The following is a 14,513-nucleotide window of genomic DNA, read 5'->3' on the forward strand; positions in this document are numbered from 1 at the left end:
CTTCCCCAGCATTCAGGGGGGAGGGGATTCGCTGGGTCAGCTTACTGGGTGGAGAGCCCCAGTGCCCCTATTGTCTCAGGGGGGGGCTCCAGGCACACCCAGGTAGTCGCCAGGATTCTTAGGCTGGCCAGCCATCTGGGGCTTTGGGTCCTCAGGGTGAGCAGGTGTACAGGGGTTGGGCGGGTAGGTGGGAATGAGTGTGTGATGGTGCTGCGGTCACACTACAGCGTTACGACAGCCCTGGTCACATCCAGCCCTGCAGGGGACCAGCAGCGTGACCCTCTCTCTGAGGTCATCCACCCTCTGGGTACAGCCTGCTCACCTCCTGGAGTGCCTGCGAGGTGGGGCACACAGCAGGAACTGGGAATGTGGCCAAATCAAGGACCAGGAGGCGGCAGATTGGGAGCTGTCTGGGGCTTGAAAATGGAAATTCACCCCCCCCACCCAGGCACCCTAGGTCCCAATGTGAACCAGCTGGGGACAGGGGGTGGGGGAAGGGGGGCATAGATTTATTAGGAGCCTCAGGGGCCTGGGGCAAATCCACAGAATCCCCTCCACTGGGTTACTGCCATCGACCCAAACGTCGAGCTAGTGTCCACTGGGTCCGGCTGCGCCTAGGCTACAAGAGATTCACCCTGGCCACCACCTGCTTGCAGCCAGTGACAGCAAACTCGCGGCCGGCGATGCGGTAATAGCTGAGCTGTGCGGCCAGGGACTCGGCGCGGGCCTGCTCGGGAAAGAAGCCCTCCCCGGCCATCTCGTCCCGGAAGCAGCTGACCACGTCCCGCTTGTCCAGCAGCAGGAAAGGCACGATGGCCGCGGCCTGCCACAGCGGGTGCTCGCGGACCAGGAACGCCCTCAGGGCGACGCGCAGCTCCTCCTCTGTCTGCAGCGCCGCCGCTGCGGCCCGGGTGCTGGGGGCGCCGTCGCGGGTCAGGGGCAGCGCATGGGACGCGTTCTGCAGCACGAAGCGCGTGACCTCTGCGCCTCCCACGCCGCTGAGGAGCACGTAGATGGCGTTACGAAAGTGGTGCGAGCGCTGCGGCTGCAGGAAGCCGTGCAGCTCGTCCAGCAGCTCCGGCGGCGTGAGCTCCACCTCGTCCAGCACCAGGAGCGGGGTCTTCTCCTCTAGCTCCGCCAGGGCCACCACCTCGGCCACGCGCCGTGCCAGCTCCTCGCGGCAGTCATGCGCGGCGTGCGGCCCGGGGCAGTGGTGCCGGGCGTGATACTGCAGCACAAGCGCACCGTCCTCGAGCACCGCGCGGAAGTGGCGCGCCAGCAGGCGGCCCACATGGCTCTTGCCCACGCCGCTGGGCCCGTGAATTGCCAGCAGCAGTGGGCGGCTGTGCACGTGCGTGGCCAGGTAGTCCCGCAGCAGAGCCACGATGCGTCCCACGGCTGCCGGCTGGCCGAACACTGAGCGCTGCAGCTCCTTCTCCAGCCCGTCAAGGTCGTAGCGCTGCGCGTTATCGTCCAGGTTCTCGATGGCGTTGAGCACCTGGAAGCCCACGATGGCCACGAGCAGCAACAGGCAGTGCTGAGCGCGGCTCCGACGCTCCGCGCGTGGCCGGCACTTGCGCGAGGTCTCGGGGTAGAGCACCACGCGGCTGCGCCGGCGCCTCTTGCGCGGCGTCCTGGAGGTCAGCTCCGCCGGGCCGTCGAAGGTGAAGAATCTTGGCTGGTCCAGGTCCGCGCACGGCGCCCCGGAGCTGCAGCCCGGCCGGGGCGCCCCGGGCCCAGGGGGCGGACCCACGCCGGTCGGCAGGAGGCGCCGCTTGCGCAGAAGGCACACGCGGCGGCGCAGGCGGACCACAGCGCGCAGCGGCGCGACCACTCTGTGGCAGGGGACGCCGGAAGCCCCGGCCGCGGGCTCCGAGCTGGGCTGGCCGCCGTCCATGGTGCGGGGCGCTCGGCATGCAAGTCGCCCTCCCTGAAACGGGAAGGCGGGAGGGTCCCCAGACTTCCCCTTGGGCGACCACGACCCTTCCCCCGAGTGGCCCCATCCCCCGGAAGGCCCTCGCGGTGCGCCGGGTCCGCCCCACGGCCGGGGCCTGCGCACAGGCCTCGCTGGGCCAGAGTCTCGCCCCTGACCAGGAAGCGGCTCCGCGCGGGGGCCCAATGCAAATCTCTCGGGCCCTCCCAGGAGCAGCCGCGGGCCTTGAAGTGGCTGGAGGGAGGGGGGTGGGGGCAGCTTATCGGAGGGCAGACCGGCTTCCTGGAGGAGGAGTCGTGTCAGCCAGGCGCCGCGTAGGGGTAAAGAAGGGTCAAGGGTGGGCCTGCCCTCCACCAGCACCTCCAACTGCTGGGAGCCCGGGGCCCTCCGTGTCCCAAGAGGGGCCACAGGCAACAGAGGCCTGAGCAGCCCGAGTTCAGAGGTGCCCCCACCACCCTTAAGAACACTTAGGGGAAATTCTAGCTGGAACTAATGCTTTCCAGCTTGGACCCCAGCCGTAACCCCAGGCTGAGCCCAGGCCTCCCAGCTCCCCACCCCAAAAACCGGAAACACTTGGAGTGGCAGCAGGGAGTACCCAACCCCCAAACGGGGGTGAGGTGTAAGGAAGGACAGAAAGACCAGAGAGGAAGGAGAGATGGAGACAGAGAAGACAGCCGTAGAAAGGTGGGTGGATGCCCCTGGCCCCAGCCCACCCCCATACCTGCAGCTGCTTCAGGTCAGGCCCCTGCTGGCCTCCAGCCCCCCAGGAAGGCCCCCTGCCGGCAGTCGCTGGGGCCTGCCACTGAAGCAGCATAAAACGCTGACTTCCTGGTGAGGGTGGGGTAAGTCGGGTCCCTCTGGCCAGCTCGGGCCTGGAGGCGCAGCAACACCTGCGGGTCCCCAGGGAGCTCCCAGGGCAGAGGCAGCTCTGGGGAGGTTTCCGTTTTGATGCAAAGGAAGTGAGTCAGGGGTGCGGCATGGGCGGGACTTAGGCTGGACGGAGGCGCTGGGTGAGGGGGGTGGGGGGCAGTCCTGCCTGGCTTGCCCGGGTCCTCTGGCCAGTGGGTCACCTACCCACCCCAGTCCTGCAGTCCTCCAAGCCCTCCTGGCTAGGGCCAGGCTCCGGACCCTTGTTGAGACAGAAGCATCCCTACCCCGAGATGCCACTGCCAGTCTGCTCTCCTTGGACCGCCACCTCCCCAGGGACACAGCCCGCATTTGACCCTACAAGGGCCCTGCAGGGGTTCCTGGCTACCTGTACGCAAGGAGTGGGGGGTAGGTCCTGTGCCCTAATCTCTCCCCACCCTCCTTTCCCTCCCCTGACCCCCAGCCTGACAGCTTCCAGAGGAGGGCTCATTTCCTATTCTAAAAGCCTCTCTTATCAGGGCCTGGGGCTCCACGGACCCCATCTCCTGCTTCTACTTCCCCTGCCCCCCAGCCCTGAGCCCTCCAAAGGGCAGGGCAGCGTGCGCTCTGACAGAAATTCTAGAACTGGGGGAAACGTCGTGCATGGCTCAGGGGAAGCGAATTTAGAGAGAACCTGGACCCTTCCCCAAACGCCAGCACCACGTGGCCCTGCCGCACCACCTCCCACCTCTGCAGAAGGACCTGCTTGAGGACCCTCTGCACCTCCCATTCCACCGCCAGCTCTGTCTGTAGCCCATACAGAGAAATTTGTCAGCCGGGAACGACTCAAGCCAGTCGTGGCACTGAGCCCATCCACACCTGCAGGCCACCCCCAGTCTGTCCTGCAGACACACTGCACATGCAGGTCCCACTGCCCAGCACACCAGGCCCCTTCTCTCCCAGCTTTCCACCCACTCCCTGTGCCACAGGCAGGATCTGCATTAGGGAAATGCTGGTCCCAGGCTGGGGGCTCCCTCTCTCCAGACTATGGGATTCACAGGCCTCCCAGTGATGGGCAGAGATTTCTGTCTGCCCATCCGTCCAGTGTCCTCTGGCAGGCCCACTGCACTGAGAAACCACTGCTTCTCTGCATCCTCTTCTCCAGCCTCGGGGCCTGGCCCGACCTGCCACCCCTTTGTGTGTAGGGCCCGGTGCTCAGGGATCCCCCAGGCACCTCACCTACCATGTGGGCTGGCAGTGCTTCCAGCCTTCCCAGGACCTCCCCTGCCCAGGCCTAACTGAGCCTCGCAGCCTTAGCAAGGAAGGAGGGACCTGCCATGCAGCCCAGGACCTGGCTCCCTGACCCCCAGCGTGGCCCCCACACATCTGCCTCCTCCCTGAGAACTCCCCCAGGCAGGGCTGAGGATCCAGGCGGGCCCGCAGACCCCTCGGAAGGAGCCTGCCCACCTGGCCTGCGTGCAGTGCCCAGCCTGTGCAAGCGCAATGCATTCACCAAATGCCTTTTATTCACGTAAGTCAGCCCCACTGTGTGTAACAGCGACCCCTCACTGGGCCAAGACGGCTCAGCCGAGCAAGGAGTTCCGGCTTTAGGGGGTAAACTGAGGTAGCAGGTGGGAGGCCTAGGCTTCCTTGGCTGTACCTGCTCCATGGGGTGCTGCCAGCCAGGGTAGGAGCAGCTCCCTGCTTCTGGGGTCCAGGGTCAGCCAGTGTCCACGGTCAGACCTCAGAAGCAACGTGGACAGAGCTGGGTTCATTTGCAGGCGTCCCGGCCCACAAACCAATCTGCCAGCAGGGCCGGCCCAGCCTGTGCCCTCACACTATGGCCCCTCTGCCCTCTCCCCTTGGAAAACAGGCGGCTCAGTCCTAATCCCAACTATTGCCCTCCTGTTCCTCCTCTGTAGTGGGTACCCACCCTGTGAGGAAGGCATGAGCAGGCGTTCCATAGCTGGGAAGCATGAGAAGGAACGCAGGTCCCGTTTTCACAGATGGCACACCCCTTCCAGGACCCCGTTCAGGGCGGGGCTGTGGCGGTGGAGGGGCACCACCCACAGGACGGCCTGCAGGGCAGAGGGGGTCTCACCCAGCCCACCTGAGCCCCAGGAGCAGCCAACTCGCTTCAGGAGACATGGGGCCCCAGTGCTCACAGGTCCCTACCGGGGCACTGCCCAGTCCTGAGCAGCCCAAGGAAAGCCTCAGAGCCCAGTGGGGGCGGGCACAGTGGGCAGGGGCAGCTCCAGGGCCGGACTCTCAGTGGCCTGGGCTGGGCTGGGCTTGCGGTGGTCCAGCTGCTCCAGCTTCTCACCAAGCTGGGAGTAGAGCTCCTTTACTGCGTCTCCGCTCTGCAGGGAAAGTGCAGGGTTTCGGGCAGGCCTCAGGCCACTCAGAGTGGACCCACGCGGACGACACGCAAACCCGGAGGGGGCGTCAGGCTAGCACGGCAGGGCACCCACCTGACCCGACGGCTCCAGTGCCCTCTGCAGGACCTCCAGTTTGGACGGCGCCACCCGGTGGTGCAGGTGGACGAGGAGCCGCAGCGCGTGCCGCTGTACACTCTCCTTCCTGCAAGAGGCCATGGGCAAGGCGGTGGGTAGCTGGTGACCCCTGCCCCTCAGCCCTGGCTGCCAGGGCCCGAACCATAGAAAGTTACCTGGCAGAGGCCGTGAGGAGGAAGCCATCGAAGAGGCTGCTGCAGAAGTCCTCCAGGGCGAACTCGTCTGCCAGCAGTGCCAGGTTCCCCGTGAGCAGGTGGAGGAAGATGTCACCGAACGCCAGGTCACCGAAGGTCTCCACTGCAAACAGTAGGCGTCAGCCCACCTCGGGCACCACTCACACCCTGTGCCCAGGGCCAGCCCTCCGCTCCCCAGACCTGTGAATCGTAGGGAGACCCCGACTTTTGAGCACAGGTTTCCTGAGGGCTAGAAGGTGGGCCTGGGCAGGCAAGGCAGCCAGTGGGGGCCGCTGGGGGGGTCTGGGCCTAAGCAGTGAGCAGAGGCGTGGTGCCCAGGTCCGCGGAGCAGGGGTGAGCGCCCAAACCCCTGGCTTTGCTCAGGGGCCGAGGGACTGTGGATTAAGCAGACCCCAAGACAGGGATCCCACCCAGACCAGTAACCAGAGAACAAACGGGCCACAGGCTGGCCCAGGAGGGCACGGGCTAAGGCTGGTGCCGCCCTATGGGAAGAGGACAGAGGGAGGTGCTCCTTTTTTGGGGTGCCACAAACAGGAAGACTTGAGAGTGGTGGCAAAAGTGACTCAGGACGAGTCTCACAGGAGAGACCGAGCGCACAGCGCACAACCGGCAGGGCGATGAGCAGCTGGAGGGCAGCAGGCCACACGGGGGCGCGTGCCCAGACGCAGAGGCTGTGCCAGCTGCTACAGAAACACCAGCAGGGAGTTCTGACCCCAGCCAAGCGCAAGGTGCGCGTCTTTGGTGTCTGGCCACCGCTGTCGCAGCCTGTGGCCCGCTCACGGGGGGACATGGGGGCGGGCACATGGTCAAGACACCAGGGAGGCGCCAGCCACATCCTAACTGGGGAACAAGGGCCCTGGTCCCCCCGGTCAGTCCCATGTGGCCCTACAGATTATGAGAAACCCGAGAGGCAGAGGATACATGGGCAAGGGAAGGAATCCTGACCCGAACAAACCACCTGCACAAAACCATTATGTGCCACTCAGGAAATGTGGCCATCGGGCCTGGGACCCAGGCATGCTCATGGGCTGCGGTCGTGGGCCTTAAGGGCCCTCCTGTCAGGATGTCTGATCCTAGTAGCTGGGAATCAGGGTTTACGTCCTGACCATCACCAAGGCAGCCTGAGGAGGGGTGAGGGCCCTGGGCCTCCCCATACTCCACTTCTGATCTCACCAGAAGTCCCCATAATAAAAAGTTAAAAGTTAGAAGAAAAATGAAAAAAACCAAGCCCACCTTCACTAGATTGTACTGATGACACAAAGGAGAGAAAGAGAAAAGCACTGTAATGAATAGAAAGATGAGACAAGCAAGTGATTTATAAAACTGCTCCTGGAAGTCTCCAGAAAGAGACAGACGGGCTGCAGCTGGTGGCCAGCAGGACGGCCCCAGAGGCGCTCCTGTCCTGACCCACCTTGTGTGCTGACTGTCTCCCAAGAAGGGAGACAATCCTGCTGACGTCAGTGAGCCCCGCACCCTCAGAGTCCTTACAGAGCATAGCAGGACAGGGCAGCAGAAGCCGGAGCACGCACAGCGGAGGCAGGGGGAGGGGCCGGGGGCTAAGGCTGCCGTGGCCCCCAGAGGCCGGAGGGGCCAGGGAAGCCTCTTCCTGGACTTCCTTCCCGCCCGGGCTTGGCACCTGCTTCGGACTTCTGATCTCCAGACTAAGAGAACAGGCCTGTGCTGTCGGGTTCAAGAGGGGCTAGGCACAAATTAACACCCACAGCAGAGCGCTTTCCTCATACAGAAAAGGCGGAGAACACATCACCACCACCCCATGTGTCAGTGGCCTAGAAACACGCTCAGCAGGTAACAGGTGAGATCTTTATAAAGTAGCCTCACCGCCCCAGATGAGACCCGAGCCAGCGGAGGCCCCGGGGCCTGTGTGTGTGCTGCTGAGAAGTCAGGTGTTTCCAGAAGCCCTCCCTGGCTCACGCTGCAGCTTACTCTTGAAGGGGGTCCACTCAGACCCCTCCCTCCTCTTCCCAGACTGCAGCAACCGCCCCCCGCCCTGCACTCCATGCAGCCAGAGGCTTCCAAAGGAAGTGGCTCTTCCCCACCTCGGGTGGGGGCGCTCTCCACCACCTGCGGACTTGAGGGGCTCCATTGCCCCGCACACATTAAGCTAAAATTAAGTTGGTTCTTCCGTCACTGTGGAGAGGACCCTTCAACATGTGGTGACAGGAGCTCAGGCATCTGTCAAAGTGCAAAGCTGAGCTCCTGCCTTTTGCCCCAAAATAACTCCAGAAGATGAGGGAGGAGGGAGGGGTCTGGCCCACAGGTGGGCACACTCACCAAGCCCCGGCAGCAGGCGGAGCAGCGCGTTCTTGTTCCTCTGCTTGGTGACATGCAGCACATAGTAGAGCCCCACCTCACAGGCCATGCGCTGCTCCTGCAGGAACCTGCAGGCCAGGCCATCAGTGGGGGCGCTGCCCGCACGCCCGGGGCAGCCAAGGCGCAGGTCCCACCCGCAGCCCCAAGACCTACTTGGTGAAGCTCTCTGGAAGGGTGTTCGGGTACGTGGCCGGGGCTTTCTCCTCTGCCGGGAGCTTCTGATCCACGCTGAAGGTGTGGTCGTCCACCACGAAGGACATGAGCATGGGCAGGAACCTGGTGACGAGCTCCACCTCCTAGGCAGACGGGCCCTGAGCTCGCCCGCCTCCCTCACATCCATCTGGCCCAACAACCTGAGGGCCCACTCCTCCTTCCTACCTCCAGAGACCCCACTTTCCTGACCTCAGGGCCCCATAGCCCCTGGAAAAAAAGGGTAGAAGTGACCCCATCCCAAGCCCATTACCATCTTGGGCTCCTTGAAGACCTGGCTGTCGATCATGTCCCACGCTCCCTGGCCCAGCGCCAGCAGCCTGAGCAGCAGGAGGAGGTCAGGACTGTCCTGTGGGGCGCGGGGCCTCAGTGTGAGCTCACTGGAGCCGTGCCCTCCCTGATCTCGCAGACACCGGGACTGGCAGCTCCTCCCGTAGGCTCCACGTGCCCTCCGCAGACAACAGGTGCTCTCAGCAGACACCTGTGCAAACCTGGCCACCGCCAATCCACCCACCTGGGAGGCAGCGTGGCCAGCCAAGCACACTCACCCTGGGCAGCGTCTCCTGGCCGACCAGCTCCTGCAGGTGCCTCACAGTGCTCAGTGACAGGGTGTTGATGGCGAAGGGGTCGCACAGGATCATGGACAGGTCCCTGTGAAGATGAACCCATGTGAACAGGGACACCCCCAGCCCACCGAGGGGCAGCCACGGGCTAGGCTGCCTCAGCCGCTGTCAGGGGGACAGCCCTCCACGCAGAACGAGCCCATCCCACTTGGAAAGTCTTTCAAAGAAAAGCTTACATTTTGTAACTTGCCCTTAACTTACTCAAGAAACTGAGAAGTTAAAAAGCCTTTTAAAAAATTAAAGTCCTTCTTTTGGTTATGAAAACCTGACCTGGACTCAATCATAAATTCAACCACGGTCCCAGAGACAATCACAGAGAGAGAAGGATCGGTGACCGAGGGCTAGACAGGGCTCACGCAGAGAAAGCAGCTCCAGGGACGAGACCCCAACACCTCCGGGCACAGCGGACCCCAGGATGGGGCTTCCCACCCACCGCAGGCCCTGCAGCCCCAGCCTGGGCCCTGGCTTGGCCGGGACTGCAACAGCCTCGGCCCAGAGCCCTCTCAGCAGGGACGTGAGGCACCAGGCAGCTCTCCTCACACCGGAACCGACCCCCTGCCCGTGCCTGTGGACACAGCACCCCAGCAGGACTGGTCAGGGCGGCCCTCACCCCAGGACTTGCTCCTGCCCCCTCTTCACTCCATCGAGAAACCCCTGCAGCTCCCGGGCCCTCTTGCTGTCCACAAACCGCTCACGGATGCAGGCGTCCAGGCACCAGGTGAACTGCAGGGACCAAGCACAGTCAGGCTGTGATCAGAGAGCTCAGCCTCGGAACAGTGCTCACCTCTCAGGCAGACGCTGCCTGGCCTCAGGCTGCCCAGCCGTCCAGGTTGGCCCGGGGTAACAGGTCTGAGGGCCCAGGTCCCCTTGGGTCGGCACAGAGGCAGCATCTGTGCTTTGTTCTGAAAGGGGGCTCTCCAGCAGCCCCCAGTGTGGGGAGGACGCTTCAGTCTCAGCAGGACCCCACAGCCCCCTAAAGGTGATGCCACCTCAGCCACACAGTGTCCATGCCAGGGCAAGAGCGTGCCTGGAGCCTGGTGCTCGCCAACAAGCGGCCTTGAGGATCCAGGGCAGGGCAGAGGACGCTGGAGCAAGGGTCCAGGAGTGGCCACAGGGCCTTGCCCCGGCTGGAGGGGAGTACCAGATGGACCGGGCTGGCTCTGGGTCAAGAGCCAGAGGACACTGTCTCCCAGCTGGGTGGCCAACAGGCAGGTGGGGCCCAGATACCAGGACCCTCAGCTCCAGGGGTGGAGGGACGCTGGGGGAAGGGGGCAGGTGTGCCCCACGGCAGGGGCCCGCAGGCACACCTTGTGGCAGGGGTCCACGGAGCAGATGTCGCCGACATCCAGCTCGTGCAGGCACATAAGCAGCTCGGCGCGCAGCGTGCAGTAATGCACATTCCGTGTGCGCAGGAACAGCGTGCGCAGGAACTGCAGCACCATGTCGTACAGCTTCACGTTTCTACCCACCATCTGTGTCAGCCTCTGCACCACCTGCGGCGGGTGGGCCCACACTGTCACCAACAGCCTCCATGCCCTCCTCTGCCAGTCTGGGGCTAGCCCTCGTGGGCTCCGATAGGGGGCGCCCCTGGCTCTGAGGGGGTGAACCCCACGTCAGGCCGCATGGCTTCTCTGAAAGGCCACAGGCCTGTGACCCCAGACTCCGCAGAGCCACCGGAGGCCAGGCCCCCCACCCCGCAAACCATCCTCAGTTTGGGTCAAGGCCTCACTGCCACTGGCTCAGGCCCAGCTGGGCTGCCTGGCTGTGTCTTCCCCAGAGCACCCCTCCTCTGGCACCCGCAGGCCCGCCCACACCTGCTCCCTGTCTACCCTTGAGAGGCTCCTGCCCCGGCCGCTGGCTCCTCACTGGCCCTGACGGTAGCTGGGCTTGCGTCTAACGGCAGGAAAGACGCACACGTAGGCAGGGGCAACAGACACCGTAGCAGCCCCAAGGCCCCAGGCTGGATGCAGCAAGGAAACAGAAGAGCAGGATCCCAGACTGGGCCCAAAGGCCACCTGGAGGGAGGGCCCTGCCAAGGACTCTCCACAGGCCTTGGGGCTCCAGCAGCAGAGCAGGCCTGGCCACAACCTGCATCTCACGTCTCAACACCACAACACTGACACATGCCAGCCCTGACCACGGCCCAGGGCCTGCCTCACTCACGAATGAGGCAGGACGGAAAGCTCAGGACACTGGTCACAGAGCCACGGCCCTACCGGCTGACCCCCGCCCAAAGACCACGGGAGGATGCTGTCCCCTGCCAAGATCTTCTCCCCTTGCAGCGGTCAGGCCACACCTGAGCAGGAAGGCCCTGGGTCCCAAGGGGGATCACTGGCTTGGAGGGAAGCACAAGGAAGGAAGGGACCACCGGCCAGGCTTCCCGTGAGACGAGCAGGAAGGCACAGAGAGCGCGGCCCGGGGACTTGCTCCGAGGCCCACCCAGGAAGCAGCGCTGCAACCATGGACCAGACTTGGGAAGAATATCCGGTCGGGTCCTACTGCCTGCCAAACACACGGAACCCCAAGATGGGCAGCTGAACATGACAAAATGCAACAGGACACCAAATGCCACTCAGCCAGCAGCCCCATGTCACCACCACCTTCCTTGTGGAGAGAGCAGTCACCCAGGAGCTAGGTCAGGCAGCTTCAGTGACCCCCACCTCGTTGAGAGAAGCTGAAGTCCCCACAGTGGCCCCCGGCCTTCCTGACCTCACCCCCACCCCACTTGCCCACGTGCTCTCAGCTCCAGCCACCCGGCCTCCTCGTCTCCCTGGACGGCCAGACACCTGGCCTGCTCCCCTCCAGAGCCTCCGCCCGCAGCCCCCTGCTCTTCTTCCTGCTCCCGGACTCCAGCCCTGCCTCGTCTTGCTCTGGGACCTCTTGTCTCCGCAGCCCTACCTGCCCCTCGAGCTCTTGGCAACCGACACAAGACTTTTACTGCATAGAGTCCTGTCCCCCAAAAGACCGCGAGTGCCCTGACCTCCGGGGTCAGTCACTCAAGGGTCCAGGCACCTGTGGTGAGGAGTTGGCGCTCAAGAAACGTTTGTCAATGTCAAAGCAGCGCATGAGTCAAACATAAAATCGGAAAAAATTTCTGAGCTGAAAACAAGGTGAGCTTGACCGAAAGACACCAAGTCTGTAGAGCCAAGGACCCGCACCCAGACACCACACTGCCAGCCCCCATTGCCAGCCACACGGACAAGTCCACACGTCCGGAAGCAGAACCCAAACATTCACGGAGTGGCAGAGGGGCTGGTCAGAGTGGGCCCCTCAGAGCCACCCAGCCCTGCACCCATCCTGCCCCATCTCACCTCACCCTGGCGCCTTGTCTTGGGGGAAGGACTAAAGAAATTGTGCAGGACGGAGAGCTCCGAGCTGAAGAGCGTGCTCTCCTTCTCCAGAATATACTGCTTCAGCAGCGGGGAGACCTCGTCGCCGAAGAGTGCCTGGTTGTCCTGCCAGATCTGCCGTTTCACCTCCACAGCACAGGCCCGGTACAGCTCCTTGTCGGCCATCACCAGCTTCAGCTTCTTCTCAGGAACCTACACGACCCCACAGGCTGTCTGACAAGGCCTCTCCCCGCCACCCCGCCACCCCACCCTCCAACGACGGCAGAAACTGCCTCAAGCCCAGCCCCAAGGAACGGGGGCACCTGTGTCTGCAGACAGAGGCAGCAGTACTGAAAATAAACCACTCTTCCCAGAAAGGGCCCTGCACCCCGACTCTCATGCCAAGCTTTTGGTCACTACGTGGCTCGTCAGGGAGAAGCCAGTGCAGAGGATGTGCTTTGCCACTGTCCCTGCCTCGGGCATGCAGCTCAGAAAACTCCCTGCAGCTAAGCTGACATCTGGACCACTTCCCCAAGCCAGGATGCTGCGCAGTGGGTGCCCTGGGCATGCCGACCCCCACGGCTTTTACCTTGGGCAAGTGTTTCATGACACACATCACCACTGGCTGCAGAGATGGCATCTTCACCAGAGAAAAGCTCTTCTCCAGAAGGTCTTCCAGCTTCTTGGACCTGGAAAAACTCGCAGGCTGAGGGAGCTGCACAGGACTCAGTCGGAAGGTCTGTCCCCAGACATCTAAGGGGTCCAGTCTCCACGGGTGGGACACACGGGGCAGAGGCCCCCTTCTGGAGAGAGCATGTGTAGCCAGAGTCACAGTAGGCGATGTGGCCGGTCCCAAGGCGGGTTGGACACCTCACCTGCCCACCCACCTCTCCTCGGCCTTCCCCTCCGAGGCAATGGCTGACACCCGCTCCAGAAGCTTGTCCCGAAGCTCATCGAACACCGACTGGTGGAACTCCAGACGGGGCGTCCCGTGCAGGTCCAAGAAGGGCAGGGCCGACTGCAGGGAGGGCAGCAGCACTCCGTTCTCTGTCTGAAGCAGCAGAGGGTCAGCCTGCGGTCGACTTGTGATCACTTTGGGGTGCGGGGGGCGCGACAACAGAACCTCAGCCCCAGCCACGTCTGGCCAGACCCCGGACCCCCCAAGCTCAGCAAGTAGGTGCAGCCATGGACCCGGCAGCGCCGGTCGTAATCGCAAAAGTTGGAGACCCCAGATGTCGGTCAACAGGGTACTGGCTGGGGACACACGGTTCCTCCATCTGGCGACCCCGCCCCCGGCCGGACTGGCGCCCAGACGGCGCGGCCTCCTCCGGGGCCCACCTGGAACTGCTCGATGGCCTTCAGAGGCTCCGTGCAGTTGGTGAGCGTCTCCTTCAGGTCCTCGCCGTTGGCCACGCCCAGGTCCTGCAGCCCCGCGAACAGGGCCGAGGCCCCAGCGCCCGCCCGGCCCGGCGCCCCATCCCCCCCGCGCTCCCCTGGCGCCGCCGAGACCGCCGAAGGCGCCCCGGCAGCCCGTTCGCCCGGGCCCCGGGGGCCGCCCGAGCCCCGCTCCCCGACGCCCTCCAGCTCGGCCAGGTCCCGCCAGCAGCACGGCTCTGCTCGAACCGCAGCCGCCCACTTCCGCCCCGCAGAGCCCGGCCCGCCCTCCGGCCGGGCCCCCGGAAACGCCGCTACCGCCGCGCAGAGGTTTCTGGGAGCGGCGCCGGGCTCGCGGCCGGGGCGAGGGCGGTGCCGGGGTGACGCTCACGGCCGGCGAGGCCCCGCCCTCCTCTGGGAGCACAGAGCCCGATCCCCCGCGGGGTGGCTGCGGGGGCAGCGGGCAGGGGTGGGGCACGGGGGGGGCTGCGGCTGTTGGGGTCGGCCTCCTCTGAGTGTCAGAACGGAGATTTTAGCTAAGTACGTTTTATTTTCATGATCATGAAAAATCCCGTTGCTGATTTCACAGCAGCCTCTTGACATCGAGAAAATTTTTGTTTGAGTAAGTGGAGCACCAGCACCAAGAAGCTCCCTCCACCTAGGTCCCACCAGGTGCATGGCCTTCTCTCTCTGGAACCTGGCTTCCTCCTTGCCAAACAGGGACCATGGGTCGTTGTGAAGACTAAAGTCTCAGTGTGCCTCCATGTGGGGGTGGCTACGGGGGTGCCTAGCAGAGACCTGGACGCACAGTGGGAATGAGACAGAGTGGCTGTCCTCTGGTCACTGAGCACCCAGCCCCCAGGCTAACCCAAGGTGATAGGCCCTCCTGCTGACTTACAGCCTGCCTCATTGTGAACACAGGTCCCAGGTTCTAGGATGTTCCCTGTCCCTTCTGGCGCGAGCAGCTCATATTGGGCCGGTAGGCTCCCCTTGTTACATGTGTACACCCCTGCATTCAGCATTCAGCCCTCTGCAGCCCCTCCACCCCTTCAGCTCCCCTCCTTCCATCCCACCAGCCCTATGTCCTCCCAAGCTTGGCCATTCCAAACATCAGACACTCCCTTTTCAAGTGCCTTGGCTTTAAGGTCTGCTAGAAATTA

The 14,513-nt window shown here is 63.8% G+C and overlaps 2 protein-coding genes across 2 annotated transcripts; both read right to left on the reverse strand.

Moving 5' to 3' along the window:
* Positions 1-488: 488 nt before the first annotated feature.
* On the reverse strand, positions 489-4,129 carry TOR4A (torsin family 4 member A). The gene is made up of 2 exons (XM_017640977.3): positions 2,655-4,129; positions 489-1,930 (listed from the first exon to the last, which is right to left on the reverse strand). Exons 1-2 carry the CDS (start codon positions 2,745-2,747, stop codon positions 620-622), a joined length of 1,404 nt encoding a protein of 467 aa, XP_017496466.1. The 5' UTR covers positions 2,748-4,129; the 3' UTR covers positions 489-619.
* A 158-nt stretch (positions 4,130-4,287) lies between these two features.
* Positions 4,288-13,619, reverse strand: NELFB (negative elongation factor complex member B). Its single transcript, XM_017640978.3, has 13 exons — positions 13,318-13,619; positions 12,855-13,030; positions 12,569-12,668; positions 11,962-12,192; positions 9,958-10,143; positions 9,261-9,373; positions 8,576-8,678; positions 8,281-8,376; positions 7,971-8,113; positions 7,779-7,885; positions 5,448-5,589; positions 5,251-5,359; positions 4,288-5,139 (listed from the first exon to the last, which is right to left on the reverse strand). Exons 3-13 carry the CDS (start codon positions 12,617-12,619, stop codon positions 4,993-4,995), a joined length of 1,428 nt encoding a protein of 475 aa, XP_017496467.1. The 5' UTR covers positions 12,620-12,668; positions 12,855-13,030; positions 13,318-13,619; the 3' UTR covers positions 4,288-4,992.
* Positions 13,620-14,513: the final 894 nt, after the last annotated feature.

The sequence above is a fragment of the Manis javanica genome, chromosome 2, assembly GCF_040802235.1.
Source record: "Manis javanica isolate MJ-LG chromosome 2, MJ_LKY, whole genome shotgun sequence".
Classification (NCBI taxonomy): Eukaryota; Metazoa; Chordata; class Mammalia; order Pholidota; family Manidae; genus Manis; species Manis javanica.